The sequence below is a fragment of the Protomyctophum parallelum genome (genome assembly GCF_964188405.1).
Source record: "Protomyctophum parallelum genome assembly, chromosome: 13".
Classification (NCBI taxonomy): Eukaryota; Metazoa; Chordata; class Actinopteri; order Myctophiformes; family Myctophidae; genus Protomyctophum; species Protomyctophum parallelum.
The window spans coordinates 4433736-4453127 of record NC_139708.1 but is presented as its reverse complement, the minus strand read 5'-3'; the positions used below and the strand labels follow the sequence as shown (position 1 = coordinate 4453127).

The 19392-nt window shown below is 43.2% G+C and overlaps 1 protein-coding gene across 1 annotated transcript in view; it reads right to left on the bottom strand.

The window, feature by feature from the left end:
- Positions 1-19392, bottom strand: part of gcgra (glucagon receptor a) — a 95927-nt gene that overhangs the window by 10205 nt on the left and 66330 nt on the right. The window contains 5 exon segments of the mRNA XM_083780920.1: positions 1929-2032; positions 2330-2427; positions 3099-3206; positions 6338-6434; positions 9789-9937. Of these exon segments, the coding sequence (XP_083637046.1) occupies positions 1929-2032; positions 2330-2427; positions 3099-3206; positions 6338-6434; positions 9789-9842 (461 nt within the window). The 5' untranslated portion in view covers positions 9843-9937.

Below are 19392 nucleotides of genomic sequence, written 5' to 3'. Positions count from 1 at the left end.
AAAAGGTTTTTACTTAATGTATGTTTTTAATCAAAATCTACAGAGTAACTATAGTAACTAAAGTTTTCAGATAAATGTAGTGTAGTGAAGTACACTATTTTCCTCTGGGTGCAAATACCTCAAAATTGTACTTAAGTACAGTATACTTAAGTAAATGTACTTCCCAATGTTACTTTCCACCACTGCAAACATGTACTGTTGTCACAGTCTGTGACTTGTGTTATGTTATTTGTGTACCCTGGTTTCATGGTTTTAGTTAGTTAGTGTTTTACGTTGTTACTGTGATGTTGTACTCTGTATTTTTCCTTGTTTCTTAGTTGCAGTTTTGCTTTACACTGTGAACTGTTATTTTGTAGTCTTGTTTCGTGCCTTCCTGTCTGCCCCTGTAGTTCTGTTCCTGTCTTGTCTCACTAGTCCTGTGATTGCCAGTTGTTTCCTCCTGTGTCTTATTAGTCTCCCAGCCAATCCCTGTGTTGATTTGTCTGTGGTGTTCACCTGTGTCTAGTTATCCCATGTCTATAAGTTTGCCCTTGTGTGTTCAGTTCCTTGTTCGTTCGTAAAATGTTGTCAGTGGTTTTTTGTTCCTAGTGTTTTCCATGTTCCTAGTGTTTTGCCTAGCTCCTAGTGTTTTGCCTTTGCTCTCTTGTATGTTCCTGATTTTGGTTAATAAACCCCCCTTGCATTCGACCTGCCTGTCCTCTGCCTTTGTCTGCACTTGGGTCCAACACCTGCCTTTCCTGAACCGTGACAACTGTAGCACATGGTGCTGAATGGAAAGTACTGTACTCTACTGTATATACTGTATATCTCTGCTGTCGGGAGGAAAACCACCTAACCCCGAAATGTTCATTTTTTTAGGAGATGAAGAAAACCTCATATTTTGAAAACAAAGCAATACTGCCTCATCAAAGTTGGTGTTGTGACTTTATATATTGTCAATTACTTGACAAGCATGAGAGGGGGAGAGGTGGTGGAGTTAGCTGTTTTAGCAAACAGTTTGAGGGTCCAATGGAGTTAAGACGTTTTGTCTGAAGCGCTTTTTACTACTTTTCTTTGGTTCAATATTTTTTTAACCAGCACACAGACACTGATTTATGCAAAACTAAAACTAAACTAAAACCTACACAAATTGAGTTAGGTGGTTTCCCCCCCCCCCCGACAGCAACGAATTATTCCTTTGCCAAATAACACTTTTCTCAGGATATGGAAGTATTTCTTGACAACCCTGCAGTCTTACGTAAAGGCTAAAATAGTAACTTAGCATGTTATGTACAGTACACAGATGCCATGTCATTTGTAGACCTGGCATTCTATAGTGTGTATAGTTTCAATGTACAGGTTATAGATTTGTCGATATTATACTGCTTAACCCATTCTGAACGGGCACCCATTTTGGTGTTGGCATCATGTTATGCTTTAGCTATTGAAAAATAGCAGATCTACAAGCTCATATCGCGCCACCGAGTGGCGCGATACGAGCTTGTAGGTCTGCTATTTATTTTTTTATCGAAGAACGACTGACATTTTTTAAATCTGATCTCAGGTCAGAATGGGTTAATAATGAAACTGTCAGGATGTAATAGATATTTTTTTAATCTGATCTCAGGTCAGAATGGGTTAAACTGATGATGGGTTCTTGGTTTACCTATGATCTTAAATTACTACATCTATGCATTTGATGTATTACCTTGTTTTTTCCTTGCATACTGTAAATCGCTCTGTATTATTTTTCCGTGTGTATGTTTACAGCAAGCATCTGAGTGTGTCTTAGATTCTACAGTAAAATCAACCTTGTTACATCCCAGGAAAGAACTGTAATATTTTATTCATTAATTTTTTTGTTAGTTTGTGTGTACTACTTAACTATACCAAAATTTGAATCAGCAACTCAAGAAATATTGAATGTTATTTTCAACAGTTATCGTTACCTGAAGCATATTAGGATGCCCAGTGCCAACACCAAGGCAACCAGCGATAAGGAGTAACCCACACTGTATATGATCCGAAATGGGCTGAGGAACTGTCCATAGAACTACACACACACACACACACACACACACACACACACACACCAGCACACACACACACGCACACACATTTTAGAACATTTGAACAGAATCACTGATAAGAACGTTGATTTTAACAATGATTATACTGCATCACATTCTCAACCAATTTGTTTGTGCAGACATTTTATTCTTTTATACTGTTACTCTGTGTCCAGAACCAGTGACAAACTAGATGTGCGTAACCCATTTCTGAACAAACCAACAAGTGTTAGAAACCAGAAACCAGACAGCCTCAACAATAACTTCCCGCATATTCTTACCAGGCTGGGTTCATCGGTAGATTCACACTCGCTGCTATTCCTCTTAGGCAGCCATTGGCCATTTGCATCACATTGCTGGTACTCCATTCCATGCTGGACTAAAACACACACACACGCACGCACGCACGCACGCACGCACACCACACTGTAATTACTGTACATGTTTTTCCTTTCAAACATTTTTTTTTTGAGAAACAAAACAATTTCCACAGACACTGTTATTTGCATTCTGATGTTGTTGACCTATCTACATCGGTTCTTCTAATACTACGGTGTGTTGCTCGCCAGAAAATCCAGACTGAGACCAAACAGAATTGATAACCATTTCAATTAAGCCACCTAGAAATGTGCTTCGAATCTTCTAATCTGATTCACAAAGATCAGTTTCCGTGTGTGTGTGTGTGTGTGTGTGTGTGTGTGTGTGTGTGTGTGTGTGTCTTCCGCCGTAGTCTGAAAACCCACCTTTTCAGACTCCATCATGGCCCATAGCACTTACCCTAACCCCTTAGATAGCATTTCTGTTGACTTAGATAGCATCTGATACAGACTTATAGCATGTTATGTAGACGCCACTATAATTGCATTGTATATAGTCATAGCACGCCATAGTACATATGTATAGCATAGTAGTATATATATATATATAGTTTATATAGTCTCTCTGGATTAAGAGCGTCTGCTAAATGCCTAAATTGTAAATTGTAAATTGTGTTTTTCCCAGGCCAAAAATGGGATTTGGGCTGAGAGTCTGAATCTCATCCATCCTTACCTTTGTGGTGCCATGGCAAGTACCACGGACATGACACGCTGACCGTGGTGTTGGGCTGTCCATCAGGCCAGCACACGTAATTGTCAAATGTCCTGTTGCACACAAGGCCTAGGGAGAAAGAACACACACATAAGTGGTTTGACATCATGTGACATCTATGTTGAATATAAACAAGAGTTCAAACTAGAAAAATATCTTCTATGTGAAAACCGTAAGTATAGACAGGCTATTTGCAACCTTAGGCTAAACAACACAAGAATCCCAAAGGTTATCGGTAGATATAAAGGATTGGAAAGAAATCAGAGGATTTGTAACCTATGTAAGGAAGCCAGAATTGGAGATGAGTATCATGTTTTGTTGGAATGTAAGAATACTGACATTATGAATTTCAGGCAAAAATACCTGCCACTTTATTTCTTTACCTACCCTTCTATGTTTAAACTAATTGCATTACTAAAATCTGAAAAACAAAAAGTAATTTATAAATTGGGTGCTTTTCTGAAAAATGTTCTCCCACTGTATAAATAGGGAAAGCCTTACGATATGTCTATGTATATCGTGTAATCTGTAATGTATTGTATACTTTCGATTGTATACTTTTATGAATCTGTGCTCCAAACCATGTGATCATGGTCGTGAGTTAAATAAATGATGATGATGATGAAATACCCCTTTATACCAGCTCTCAACTCAGTATTCTTCCGGGAAGAATACTGAGTTGGGACTACACCAGTCTGGTGTGGTCTACGACGTGAAAGTCTAGACATATTTTCTTTGAAGTGATTCATCTTGGCTTCAGAGGATCAAGGTATAAAGGTTGACCTTCAGATATCCAGTAAGAAGAAATGACTGTTGAGAATGTCTTCTCAACAGTTTTGAACAATGCCAGATGATGAACAGTGGAGATGTATAGTGTGTAATGAGGTGGCCAGTTGGGTTGGGTTTGAATGATTAGATGCTAGCGCTCGCCCAGTAGTCTGCCGTCACCCAGGTGGATGCGTGCACGCCACCGCGCCCTTTACGGCAAGGTCGCTTCTCGCCCTCAGGGCATCTTAACTGGTTATTATTATTATTACTATTATTATTAGTAAGACCTTGCATCCGTCTTGGTGACGGAAAACTGCTGGCCGAGTGCTGGCGCTTTGACACGGGTCAGATCAACATGGAATTAATTCTGTACTGGCCATATATGTCTTGAGTGTACAGGGTTTGATGGGGTCAGATCAACATTATGGAAGATCAACAGGTCAGCTCCATATATGGAGATATAACGGTGGCAGCGGGACAGGGTTTGATGAGGGCCCAGATTGGGCCGGGCCTTAATTTTCGGGCCTGTTGAGAACAATAGTTTCTTCCGGCTGCCGGGCGCGGCTGCACTAATAACTTTGGGGCAGGCTAAAGTTTGAATGGACAGGTATCAGTCAAAAGGGAGACATGGAACGGGTGGGGAGGGATCAACATATGGAATGTCAGAACAGGTCAGCTCCATATATGGAGATTTAAGGGTTTGAGGTTTGAGGTCAGATGTAGAGTTGCCGGCCGGCTCCATATATGCAGATCTAGGTGATGATCCAGTCTTCTCCATGTATGGATATCCAGGGTTTGATGAGGTCAGTGTCATGATCTTCATATATGGAGACGGCCATATAGGGAGCGTGTCACAAGGCATGATGGACTGACAACCATATACAGTATGGTGGCGCGATGTGTCACAAGGCGTGAGGGACTGACGGCCATCTATGGTGGCGTGACGTGTCACGAGGTGGGGGGGATGACAGCCATATATGGTGGTGTGATGGACGGAACGACGGACGGACTGACAGGTTTTGCAGGTTTTCATAGTAATCTGCAAGTAACCTAACCGGCTCGTACCTCAGACCTCAAAGAAAGGTCTACAATATATTGTGGTAAACCAGAAACCTAACTTCAGAATTCAAAAGTACAGACTATATGTGCAGACATTTTTATTAACATTATTTTGTTCTTTCCTCGTCTCTCTCACTCTTGTCTGCACAAATTTTGCTCTTACTGTAAAGCACTTTGAACTGCACTCGCTGCCTGAAAAATGTGCTATATAAATAAAGATTGATTGATTGATTGATTGATTAATTGATTGAAATGTATTTCTCGCTGCGTCACAGACAAGCCACTTTCCTACAGGCTTTTCACATCCCACCTCCACCCTTTCAGCTCCATAGTAGTCTTTTCCCTGCTCCCCTAAAAGGAGCCTTAATGGCATGAGAAAACACACATTTACATCGCTATAAAGTGGAACAAAACGATCAAAACAAAACTCTCTTTTCTCTCCTATACTCTCTCTCACTCTCCCATTTCTCAGATTCCTGCCGGGGGTGACAGTCCATGCGCACCGCAAGACGACCCAGCCCCAGAACCTACCATTTCATTCATTGTGTATAATATGTTCCCACTACTGATTAGAAGTATATCTACGGGTATAATATGTTCCCAGTACTACTATACACTAGTATCCACTAAAGATTCTGCATTCACACTGGGTACATTTTCGTTTTAATATCAACAGATTACTGTATTGAAATTTTGGCATTTAGCCATAATAGCCACTTTTTGAGGGGTGCTAGCCCCTCCTATGCCCAGCTTTCCGGGGTTGTGTGAACACAAACATTGGCTTGTGATTGGCTGATCACCCCATAGCGATGATTTGATTGGCTGAGCAAAGTACATTATTGAAGATACGTACAAGTGAGGGCAGAAAAGTGCCAAAGGTGATTTCAGACTCCATCATGGCCCATAGCACTTACCCTAACCCCTTAGATAGCATTTCTGTTGGCTTAGATAGCATTTGACACAGACTTATAGCATGTTATGTAGACAGCACTATAATTGTATTGTATATAGTCATAGCACGCCATAGTACATATGTATAGCATAGTAGTAAATATGTATAGTTTATATGTACAGTGTGTATAGTTTCATTATATAGATATTCCACTGTTACTTTCTTAGCTTACGCATGTTTCATGATAAATGCTTTTATGTGATGTATTCCCATGCTTTTGTTCTTGCTTAAATGTAAGTCGCTCTGGATTAAGAGCGTCTGCTAAATGCCTAAATTGTAAATTGTAAATTGTGATTGGCCGGAATGACTTTTGTGATGATTACATTGGCTGAGCACGGAATGTGGTGTATGATGATGTATGATGATAAGAGCGCCCTCACATGTTTTTCTATAGGATGGCTATACAGTATGTTATGCTCACCCGTGGTCAGGGGGTCTCGGCTGGTGTTACGCAGGCACTCCTCCTTGTATAAGTTCCAGCTGTCCACCAATTTACCCAGGATAGCAGCAGGGGACACCTGAGGCAATGGAGCACACATGATGAGCATGCTGCGTGGCAATTAACACATACTGTGTACGCACGCACACACACACACACACACACACACACACACACACACACACACACACACACACACACACACACACACACACACACACACACACAGGTAGACCAGAACTTTGTGACCTCCATTGTCTGTGAAAGGTGTTCTGTGAATAAATGGATTGGATGGATATTATTGGATTCCTGAAAAGTAAAACCTTTGGACATACAAGGTTTCCGCTCGACAACGATGATGATATGATACCGAGTGGTTAATTAGTTTGAAAGTACTTTGTGTTACAGCTCACAGTAATGAGGGGGGAAGGGGAACCCATCAAGGTGACAGGTCCACATGACATGTCTCTGATGGGATTTCTGTATGGGAAGTCCATGGTCTGCATGTTTAGTGTGTGACGCCACTGCTCTCTGGTCTGTCTCAGAGGCTGGTGGGCTGCAAGACCTTTTTGATTGATTGATTGAAATATTTATTAACAGTTTGTAGAATTTACAGTACATTTTAAGCACAAACTCAATACAAAGACTGTCAACTGTGAGTGGACGACCCAATTAAGCATTACACTTGTTTACAACAGGGTCCACATTGTTCAATTCATCAAAACATTTAAAGACATACAGACATTTAGAGACATACAAATAGACATTTCTATGTAGCTAAAGTACAGAACAGGAATTCATCATATGGGAAGCAAAAAAGGGAAAAGATACAATATACAGTGAGGGAAAATGGGGCCTCTGCCCACACTCCAAATGCCAGCGATTCACGGGGGAGCTAAGCTTATCCCTGTTACGATACGTGACGTTTTCTGTTATATGCAAGATACTTATTGTGGTGAATTATCTGCATGTTGTCTGAATGGCAGCCTCTGGTGGACATTTCCCATTCCCTGCATCCACAATGACACAGGTGTTTGCCATCACACCACTCAACTCAATGACCAATCACAGTTTAGGTGTGCCCTATATAAGCCATCACTCACTCCACACAGCCCTCACTCAGTCTCCAGCCTTCACACAGGCAACATGCAATGCAGATCCTGCAGCTCTCATAGCCCTGGTCCAAGGCTTACAGCGAGTCTCTCTCTGACGCCTTGTGGAAGTACCTTCCACAGCCCTCTGGTCATATTTCCACTCCCGTGTGCTGTTTTTCTAATACCAGCAAATAAACAACACGACGAAACCACTCACCGAAACAAAGCCTGCTAGACCTTAAGGTAAAAGTCTATTCTCGAACCTGGGAAGCGTCTCAGGTCCCCAGTTTCTCTCTACAATGCACTTTGTGCCATTTTAATAACGCAATGTACCCTGAATTTAAGGACGGTAACGCTATCCTACACTCACGAACCGCCAGGATCACATTACTGGCGGTTCGCGAGTGTAGGATAGTGTTACGCAGTTAAATTCAGGGTACATTGTGTTATTAAAATGGCACAAAGTGCATTGTAGAGAGAAACTGGGGACCTGAGACGCTTCCCAGGTTCGAGAATAGACTTTTACCAAGGTCTAGCAGGCTTTGTTTCGGTGAGTGGTTTCGTCGTTTTGTTTATTTGCTGGTATTAGAAAAACAGCGCACGGGAGTGTAAATATGACCAGAGGGCTGTGGAAGGTACTTCCACAAGGCGTCAGAGAGAGGCTCGCTGTAAGCCTTGGACCAGGGCTACAGCTCTCATTGAGTACCCTACCTACAACACCTCACTGAGTACCCTACAACACCTCACTGAGTACCCTACAACACCACTCTGCAGCCGTGCGTCCTTGATGAATGTAAGCCCTTGATGTTCTGTATTGTTCTGTATTCTATGTTGATCACTTTGCCATACTATGATTGTTCATTATGTTCTAGTGTATAAATGCCCAGTGTACCTGTTTATACACATCCATTCTGTTGCCATACGTTCTGAGCTATACTTGATTTACTTGTCATTCAATACATTTCTTATATCTTGCTTGTAGAAACCATGGCTCACTGAAGACAATAAACGACTATTCTGTTGAAATATACCTTGGTGTCACATAATACTCTCTCTGACCGGAGAAACTTGGGGATCAGTTCACATCCAACAAACTAACCAGCAGATAATATTTATTACTTATTGTACACAGTAGCCAACTTTTTAGCCATCTGAAAAATAATAGCTTCCTTCACCAATGTGTTCATAAGGTGTCTACTAACGCCTTTCAATTACTTCCTACCATGGGAAATGTGGGAGCCAATCAGAAGTTGAAAAGGCCTGGTGTGAAAAACTGGAAAAATATAAATTGCCTAATATGAGATTATGACTTCTACAGTAACTAGGGATGTGTGGGGGTGCTGAATTAATTCAAACCATTTAGCGTTTACTAGTATGACTCCGTGGCCAGATAATTGACAATGCCTGCGCCCTACAGTTCACCCCGCTTCAAATGTTATGGCCTAATCACCAGTAGATTACTTATCAAGACCATGCAATGGAGCCAGGCTTTACTGGCACCTGCAATTGGGAAACGTGGAAGTGAAACTACTGCCACCGAAGCGAAAACATTGTGAAACTGCATTATACAACTAATTCGCTTCATGTTTACTTAGGTGGCCGGTTGAGATGTTAGGGTTAGTAATAGTACGCAACCAACTCCCAACACATGAGACATTTTGGCAACTTTTTTAACCCATTCTGAACGGGCACCCATTTTGGTGTCAGCATCATGTTATGCTTTAGCTATTTAAAAATAGCAGATCTACAAGCTCGTATCGCGCCACCGAGTGGCGCGATACGAGCTTGTAGGTCTGCCATTTTTGAAAAATCGAAGAACGACTGACATTTCTAGAATCTGATCTCAGGTCAGAATGGGTTCATCAGACCAGTGTGTGTCCAGTGGAAAACCTTGTATGAATCTGATCTCAGGTCAGAATGGGTTCATCAGACCAGTGTGTGTCCAGTGGAAAACCTTGTATGAATCTGATCTCAGGTCAGAATGGGTTAACATAGCTCCTGGTTTTGTACACATTTTTTCCAATCTAGAAACGCTGATTAGAAATACCTGGGGTGCACGTAGAGTATACCACCTTCTTCCCAATATGACTAATTTGACTATAGAGAACCAACTGTACGGAAAGCTTGACTTATCCACGTTCCATCTGCCCAGTTTTTGTTTTCATAAAAATCTGCCATAGACCGTTATTAGCTACTTTCTATCAAGAAATTCTGTGCAGGTGATAAGTGTCATAGTTTGGAAGTGCTCGTTTTCAATAACGCAATGTCCCGCTGCATTATGTGCAATTTAGAAACGTGTGTGTGTGTGTGTGTGTGTGTGTGTGTGTGTGTGTGCTCACCTGGATGCTGGGGGAGACGGTGAGTATTGCCAAAAGGAAGAAGCCCTGTGACATCCCTCAGTCCTGCTGTTGATGCTGGGAGGGGAAGTGAGGGATGAGGCGCGGGGCTTCACCTCATAGGGGGGGCTTATCTAGGCTCAGCACACTGCCTGGACAACACACAGACACACACACAGACACACACACACACACACACACACAGACACACACAACCCCTCATCAATCATGTCGTTGGTATATATAACAAAGGATCACAACAGGAAAAAAAGGCAGTCAGATCTGTCACAACACAGGGCAGGTGTTCCGCGTTTGGCCTGGGACCAATGTTTAACCCGTTCTGACCTGAGATCCAGATTCATACGAGGTTTCCGCCGGACACACACTGGTCTGACGAACCCATTCTGACCTGAGATCAGATTCATACGAGGTTTCCGCCGGACACACACTGGTCTGACGAACCCATTCTGACCCGAGATCAGATTCTAAAAATGTCAGTCGCTCTTCGATTTTTCAAAAATAGCAGACCTACAAGCTCGTATCGCGCCACTCGGTGGCGCGATATGAGCTTGTAGATCTGCTATTTTTCAATAGCTAAAGCATAACATGATGCTGACACCAAAATGGGTGCCCGGTCAGAACGGGTTAAAAGCATGTACGTTTTGTTTCCCCTGCTGGAGACTCTAGTTCCATGGAATGGAACCCAGTCCAGTTCAGAGAATAGCCCTCGAGAGTGAGCTGTCCTCCTGTCACCTTCCCCTACAGGCTCCATTAATAACCAGTGAAGTGGAAAGGATATCCTGTGTGAGGCCTTGGGGACGCGCCGTCCGATCTGTTCCCTTCCAATCCATCTGGGCTGTGAGGAGGACTCTGTGGAGGTATCGTTAAAACCTTCATCCAGTATTAATGCTGCTGTAGATCAGTGGTTCTCAACCTGTGGGTCAGGACCCCCGAGGGGTGTCCCCACAATGTTTTGAAGAGCAAGACACTGATGGTTGCATGGTTTCCTCCTCCACTGGTTTGTGAATTTGGGTGTGAATGTGAAATACATTGTAAAGCACTTTGGAGAAAGGTGTTATATAAATGCAGTCCACTTGTGAGACGCCAAGAGTGATAAGCCGGAATGACATTTGTGATAATTGGGGAAAACATAAAATCAGTCCAACTTACGTAACGGCCTGCCCACATACATTATGCTCAGTCTGTAGAATGTCTTCAAATCATGGAACAGAACCAATTAGAACTCTTCAGAGGGTTGATTAAAATCACAATAACACATTTGTCAGATTCTTCTAAACAACACATGAATTTGCACATGTTTCTTAAAAGGGCTTGACGGGTAGGCACCCACAAGTTAACAAACAGCTGGCAGGTGCTGTGCCATCGTGGTTATAGCAACCGCAAAGCATCATTGTATGCAACCTTTGTTTGCACCCAGACTTCATTTGTACAGTATGTGGAGCATGACTGAATCCCATAGAGTTCTGGACCACCGATCTACACTCAGCCCAGAACACTATGTATGTATGAACTCCTGGGAGCGGATGAGTGTGAAGACCTGGGGACAAAACCAAAACACCCAGCCATGTCCCATCAGTGAGACAGACGGCTGTGGATCAGCGGGTCAATGGCCCTACATTACTTCCCAGTTGGCCACCGTCCAACTCCATCTGGAGGAGGGCTGTACTTGTACTTGTTTGTTTGGAGTGCGTTGTGTGTTTGTTATGCCTTTGGTCTCTGGAATAACCCAGAAGTCACTCACCTGCGCATCGATCCGTGGCAAAGAAAACAAAGCAAACTCCACCCGAGGGCTTTTGGTTGAAGCCGGAGAACGGGACGAAATCTGAAACGTTTCTGCAAAAAACACCTTGACCATGGAAACATTTTTGGCTAAAACGTTTCAAATTCCATTCTGTTCCAGTCTCTATCCATGTTCCAGTCTCTAAATTCCATTCTGTTGCAGTCTCTATCCATGTTCCAGTCTCTAAATTCCATTCTGTTCCAGTCTCTCTTGGCATAGGAGGAGAACACGGTGGTGTGTTGACGTGTTTTGGAAAGGGCTTTGTTTATCCGGTGGTGTTTGTCCAAGAGATTAGAGCACAAAGCTTCATGACAGATATATACTGTATTGTATTGTGTACTACTAACCCATTGACCCATTCTGACCTGAGATCAGATTCATACGAGGTTTCCACTGGGACACACACTGGTCTGATTAACCCATTCTGACCTGAGATCGGATTCTAAAAATGTCAGTCGTTCTTCGATTTTTCAAAAATGGCAGACCTACAAGCTCGTATCGCGCCACTCGGTGGCGCGATACGAGCTTGTAGATCTGCTATTTTTCAATAGCTAAAGCACGACATGATGCTGACACCAAAATGGGTGCCCGTTCAGAATGGGTTAAGACCTGAGGCTGGTTCTACAAATGTCTTCTAAATCCTAACATTTAGAAGACATGAGAAACGGATGTTGTTTCTCAGTGGTTCTGAAACGTGTTCATGTCAAGGACCCAAATATATTTGGCCAAGGAACCCCATCTCAAAATATTTTGTTCCAGGGACACCCAGAAGCAAAGTTAGAAAGAGTTAACAATGTCCCCTTTATTATTCATATAGTATAAAATAATGTGTGGTTAAAAAGATAAAAAGATAAGTTATAGTTAAAAAATATATTATAGACACAGGGTCACTGTATAGACTTAATAAGCATGTGTTTTAATTTGCTTAACCCGTTGAAACGGGGAAAACGTGTTATTTAATATTTTAGCTTATAAATATATATATATATATATATATATATATATATAATTTACAGGTATAGCCAGAGTGGTTCTTAACCCATTCTGATGGAATTCCGAGGTTTTCCACTGGACACACACTGGTCTGATGAACCCATTCTGACCCGAGATCAGATTAAAAAAATGTCAGTCGTTCTTCGATTTTTCAAAAATGGCAGACCTACAAGCTCGTATCGCGCCACTCGGTGGCGCGATATGAGCTTGTAGATCTGCTATTTTTCAATAGATAAAGCATAACATGATGCTGACACCAAAATGGGTTCCCGGTCAGAATGGGTTAAAGTGGGGTCTCAGCTGAAGTAGTTATTACAGCATCAATACAAGTTATTCTGGAGGCTGCAGTGGCCATTTACACTGTAGTGTAAGAGCCACCACAAGGGGTCCAGTCACAGTTTAAAGGGATTGTGACATTAAAAAAAAGGTTTTGGAATTGTTCTTGTTTTTTTTTAGGTTTTCTAATCTCAATTGCACCCAAAAAACATGAACTTTTAACATTCAGTAGATTTTCTGTGATCTGGGGTTTTCTGGCTCAAACAGGTGCTCTGATTTGCCGGCAGTAAGTGACATCACTTACTGCAAATCCCATATATGTCAATGGGATTTGCCAGCAGATGTCACTGTTTTCACTGTGTTGCCTGTTTTCATTGTAGCTCAAAAGGCCCAAAAAAACCCCAAAGAAAACTTCAGACCACAGAAAATCCACTGAATGTTCAAAGTTCAGGTTTTTTGGGTGTAATTGAGGTCATAAAACCTAAAAGAAAAAAGAAAAAGAAAAATAAATGAAAATGAATGTCATAAAACCTTTAACATGTACTGTAGTGTAGAAGCCACCACACGGGCCCAGTTACACTCTGAATGCACATTACCCTGGCCTGCTCTCCTGGAAGTCAGACTTCAGATGGTATCTCTGAGCCACAGAGCTAACAGAGAGGCACATTCTGTAAACGGTCTGCTCACTGTAATGACCTCAGGATGCCGTTTAGCTCTGCTTACTGTAATGACCTCAGGATGCCGTTTAGCTCTACTACAGATTGACCGATTGCCCTGCAGGCGCCGCCGACCAATCAGAAGGAGGCCAGTGTGTTGTCTCGCCTGGCCTAGCCTGAGCTAACGTGTTAGGTTTCTGGTCTAGAGGGGCGGGTCGCGGCTCAGATTTGTGCACGCCCTGATTGGATCTCATCGATCTGTCCGTCACCCCCGGCCCCTCCTCTCCCCCCTAGTGCAGCGCTACGTCACATCATTTGGAGCGACGCCCACCCGGAAGGGTTGACTCCCACTTTTAGACCAGAGCGGCCAATGCGTTCCTCCAGGCTTTACATTTTTGCACCAACAAAAATGAAAGCCTGGTACCGAGGCTACGCCTGGCCTGACAGCAGGACACGGCCTGGCAGAACACAGAGCCTGGGCTGGCACTGCCATCCTGACAGACTCTTGTCTTCTAGGGCACGGCCTGGCAGAACACAGAGCCTGGGCTGGCACTGCCATCCTGACAGACTCTTGTCTTCTAGGGCACGGCCTGGCAGAACACAGAGCCTGGGCTGGCACTGCCATCCTGACAGACTCTTGTCTTCTAGGGCACGGCCTGGCAGAACACAGAGCCTGGCTGGCACTGCCATCCTGACAGACTCTAGTCTTCTACACCAGTGGTTCTCAACCTGTGGGTCGGGACCCCCCAGGGGGGGGGGGTACCTATAGCTGAATGGATACGGTTAGGTGTACGCTATTTTAACCCATTCTGACCTGAGATCAGATTCATACGAGGTTTCCGCCGGACACACACTGGTCTGATGAACCCATTCTGACCTGAGATCAGATTCTAAAAATGTCAGTCGTTCTTCGATTTTTTTCAAAAATAGCAGACCACTCGGTGGCGCGATATGAGCTTGTAGATCTGCTATTTTTCAATAGCTAAAGCATAACATGAAGCTGACACCAAAATGGGTGCCCGTTCAGAATGGGTTAACATGAATCATAATGGTGGCACTTGGGAGAGCCACATATTTTGTAAAAAGGTTGAGAACCACTGAACTAAGACTCAGGCTTGCTACATCGGCTCTTAACACAATCTTTACATAAAACGTCCCTAAACGTCATAAGGATTCGAACCGAGAGGTGCCTTGGACGTCTGAGGACGTCCTAGCGCACCCTCAAAGATACGGGGCGAGATAAGAATATTCCGAATTTTTCCTATTTTTTTTGGCATTTCGCTTGCTCTGTGCAATTATTAGCCTGTCATTGACTCCCATGTTAGCGCGGCGGAAAGAATGACTCGTATCTCCTAATCCAGGGCGCTCTCCGTCATGGTGATGAATGGATCGATATGCTGGCGCTTCATTTCTGCTCCTCATCCGTCTCTCTCCCGCAAAATATGAACGCTTTTTGGATCATATATCGTATAAATTAAAACGATCGGGATGTTAAGGTCAACTCTGTAAAGTCAACTTTTTTTAGGAAAGTGTTTCCGGTTCATGGCTTTCAGAGTAAAAAGCGATCAGACAACTCCGGCACCCCAGAGCTCCTATTTTGATGCACTAAAAGTGTTCAGAGAATATCAGCTTTCTGTAAACGCATTAGCATGATAGGAGGTACACTGAGGGCCTTATGGCGTACAGTACGTACTCTAGAGTCACTGGCATGCTGCACGCGTGTGGGCAAGTATACTGTCATGCTTTCAAGCACTGCATTAGCGATACACTAGTAGGTCACACTTTCACAAGGGCTTCCTCTCCTTTCATCTCACTTTCTCTTCGCACACACACACACACACACACACACACACACACACACACACACACACACACACACACGTTTCCTAACACACTACCCTACTTATTGCAACCTAGCACAGAACAACAAGTAGCTACAATGATTAACCAAAGCCGGTGTGCGCTGTAGAGCCCCGTGAGAGGGAACCGGAGTGTTTGAGAGAGAGGGAGAGAGAGGGAGATGCAAGGAGAGTCACGGTAAAAGTTTTTACAGTGTAGTCTATTGCAGAGATTCCAAGAGGAGGACCTCTTCTAATATCTGACAAAAGCATAGACCGCTCAATATACCGCTCACACCCACGGGCACACAAGCACACACACACACACACACACACACACACACACACACACACACACACACACACACACACACACACACACACACACACACACACACAATTTCCACTTGTAGAGGGGTAGAATTTGACCAGGAGTATACTTTGACAAGGCAAACATACTTTCATTTTCAGTTGTGTCAGCTATAGGGGGTAATTTCAGGTAAACTGCCTGATCTGCTGATGATGGTAAAGCAGTATCAGTTGGACTGATATTGCCTAAACAAACAGAGATAGTGGATGAAAGTGAGGAAGTTTAGAAACGGACATGCAGGAAATGTCATGCCACTCGGTGGCGTGCTATGAGCTTGTAGATCTGCTATTTTTCAATAGGGGTTCCCGCCCAAAATGGGTTAAAATATGCCGTATTGAACTGAACACATTCCTTATTTTAGGGAATCAATCAATGACACACATCTTAACAAGTTCAAACGGCTAATATTATATACAAAAACTGTACATGATACAGGCGCCACCCCAATGGGGGTTAAAACATTCCTTCATCCTCCCCTTGCCCTTATTATTTCCAACTATTTCCAACAAAAACATATCTTTTTTTTTTTTTTAAGATATTTTTTTGCGGCTTACGCCTTTTATTGATTTTTTAAGGGATAGAAAGTAGGCTGACAGGAAACGGGAGAGAGATGGGGGGATGACATGCGGTAAAGGCCGTGTCGGGTCCGGGAGTCGAACCCGCGGCACACCGCGACTGGATCACCAGTCCGGTGCCCAGACCGTTATGCTACGGCCTGTGCCAAAAAACGTATCTTTAACTGGACATCCTTAGGGGGTCTTTGATAGATATTTTAAAGGGAAATGTCCCTGCTTCTCCCCCTTTAAGACCTTAGGCCGATTCTACTCAATGTCTTCTAAATCCTAACTGATTTCTGAAAGACCTGTGTTGCCATATCAGTGCTACTTCAATATGTATTTGGCCACGGAACCATTGTTTGAAGGTGCATGCAGGTCTTTACGAGTAAAAGTGTTAATCCTGAAGATTGTCTGTTTTTGGTTGTGGATGCAGCAACACCATGTGAGATCCCAGAATTCCATTTCAAATAATGTTCTTTTGACTGCTACAACTCCAAAGATACAGTACAATCTCAAAGTACACATTCGCTGGTAAATGCTCTCTTCTGAACTGTGCGTGCACGCAACATTTCATATGTGTACGGTACATAAAAAGTGCATATTTTACACAAATGGCGGATGACTTTCACAGTCATAAACAGTTTAGAAGTAATACATAGTTAATAATGGGCATTGCATTTCCGTCAGAGTCAACCATTTCTAATCAAAGGAACGTTGCTTGTAAACCACCAAATAACCAACAATTAACAGGGCTTTACGTAACCCAGTTACAAGACATCTTCAGGCCAGTGCTGGAACGATTCATTTGGGTTTCTGGTTTCAGGATAAATGACACCAAAGAAAAGCGCACTAGACATTCAAATAGGCTCTCCACCTTGTGTGACCCCACAGCAAACACATTGACACGGCTCTAATTAGATAATGACATAAACTAAGCCACTCTCGGCAGTGATGTTACTTGTATGCCCCAGGCTATCGTTTCGAAAGCAGGAGATGAAACAACACCTGTTTCAAGGAACCTTGATTGGTATGGAGCATTGAAGGGCACAGCTAAGTGGCTGGCAGGCAGGAAGGTACTGTAGTCGTCACTAGTATATTGTCTCCGTGGCGAAGCCAAAACGGAAGTTTTGGGTAGGGATGCACCGATCCGGCTTTTTGGCATTCGATACCAATTTCGATACATGGGGGTCCAGTATCTGCCGATACAGAGTACCGATCCGATACCCCCCACAAAGAAACGTAATAACCTATTAAGCTGTATGCCTCACTGTGTGGAGTCTGGAATCATTATTTTGTGTAAGGCAACATCAAGGCTTGACTTAAACATTACTTTCCCAACTTTGTAAAACAAAATGTAACAAACACAGATATAAATGCACTGAATTATTTATTAAATAACTGTGCAACAATTAGACCAGGTTATTGTGTGTGCAGGCTAGCCTGGCTGCATTCCACATGTTATACTGTCAATACTACACTGCTGTGTCACAGAGGAGGTAGAGTTGTTTTCATACTGTAATTACACATAATTATCGGATCGGATCGGATAATGGATCGGCCACCGATCCGATACCCGATCTAGAATTTTAGCCTGGATCGGCGCCGATCTCCGATACGAGTATCGGATCGGTGCATCCCTAGTTTTGGGTGGGCCACTGGGCCTGCATGCAGGCGCATGACGCTGCACCGTGCTTTTTTCTTTTTTCTGTTTTTTTTTTTACATTATTCATGTTTTTATTTTATTTTAAATAGAAAACTAAATCAATTGGGTGAGCCAGCTTTCTTTATTTCAGGCCCACCCATGGCTACGCCACCGTATCGTCTCTGTCGGGCCCACCCATGGCTCTGCCACTGTATCGTCTCTGTCGGGCCCACCCATGGCTCTGCCACTGTATCGTCTCTGTCAGGCCCACCCATGGCTACGCCACCGTATCGTCTCTGTCGGGCCCACCCATGGCTCTGCCACTGTATCGTCTCTGTCGGGCCCACCCATGGCTCTGCCACTGTATCGTCTCTGTCAGGCCCACCCATGGCTACGCCACCGTATCGTCTCTGTCGGGTGGAAAACTTGTATCGGTGATGGAATGGAAGAAGTACTCACATGTCGACAATGGTGCATTTATACATAGAGCTTTTATCCAACACCGATGGCAGAGGAAACCATGCAAGGCACCAACCTGCACCTTAGGAGGGGTTCAGAGTCTTGCTCAAGGACACTTTGACACAAACTATGGGGGGAGCCCTGGATCAAACCGGGAACCCCAAGAACTTTCTGTTGTTTTAACCCATTCTGACCTGAGATCAGATTCATACGAGGTTTCCGCCGGACACACACTGGTCTGATGAACCCATTCTGACCTGAGATCAGATTCTAAAAATGTCAGTCGCTCTTCGATTTTTCAAAAATAGCAGACCTACAAGCTCGTATCGCGCCACTCGGTGGCGCGATATGAGCTTGTAGATCTGCTATTTTTAAATAGCTAAAGCATAACATGATGCTGACACCAAAATGGGTGCCCGGTCAGAATGGGTTAAATTATGATAAATAATTTGAATACAAATCATAACACAATTGACAAGAATTTAATACAACGGTGAAATATATAATATTGTAGCACAGCTTGTGTGCAATGTATCTGAGTATATCTGTAGTTCTGTAATCTGTACACCAGAACAGAACTGAGACAGTGCTAGTATCATTTTGCAATCTGATCAAATGCAGTTAAAGGGACACTTCACCCTTTTTGCAAAACAATATATGTTAATGACGTTTAGAAGCTTTAGATCACTTTCCTGGGGGTATTTATGTGTGTAATATGTGGTTTTAGTTATTTTAGATTGTAGCAGTGAGCCTGTTGTCTCTGATGTCATGGACACCGTCTCACTACCTTCCTGGACTACAATTCCCATAATTCTTTGGTGCACTGCTCCTCCTTGTGGATAGGGGGAGAGCTGTCTTACTGAGACAACATGTAGTCCAGGAAGGAAGTGAGCCCAGTGTCCATGACATCAGAGACAACAGGCTCACTGCTACAATCTAAAATATCTAAAACCACATATTACACACATAAAGATCTCCAGGAAAGTGTTCTAAAGCTTCATTAACATACATTATT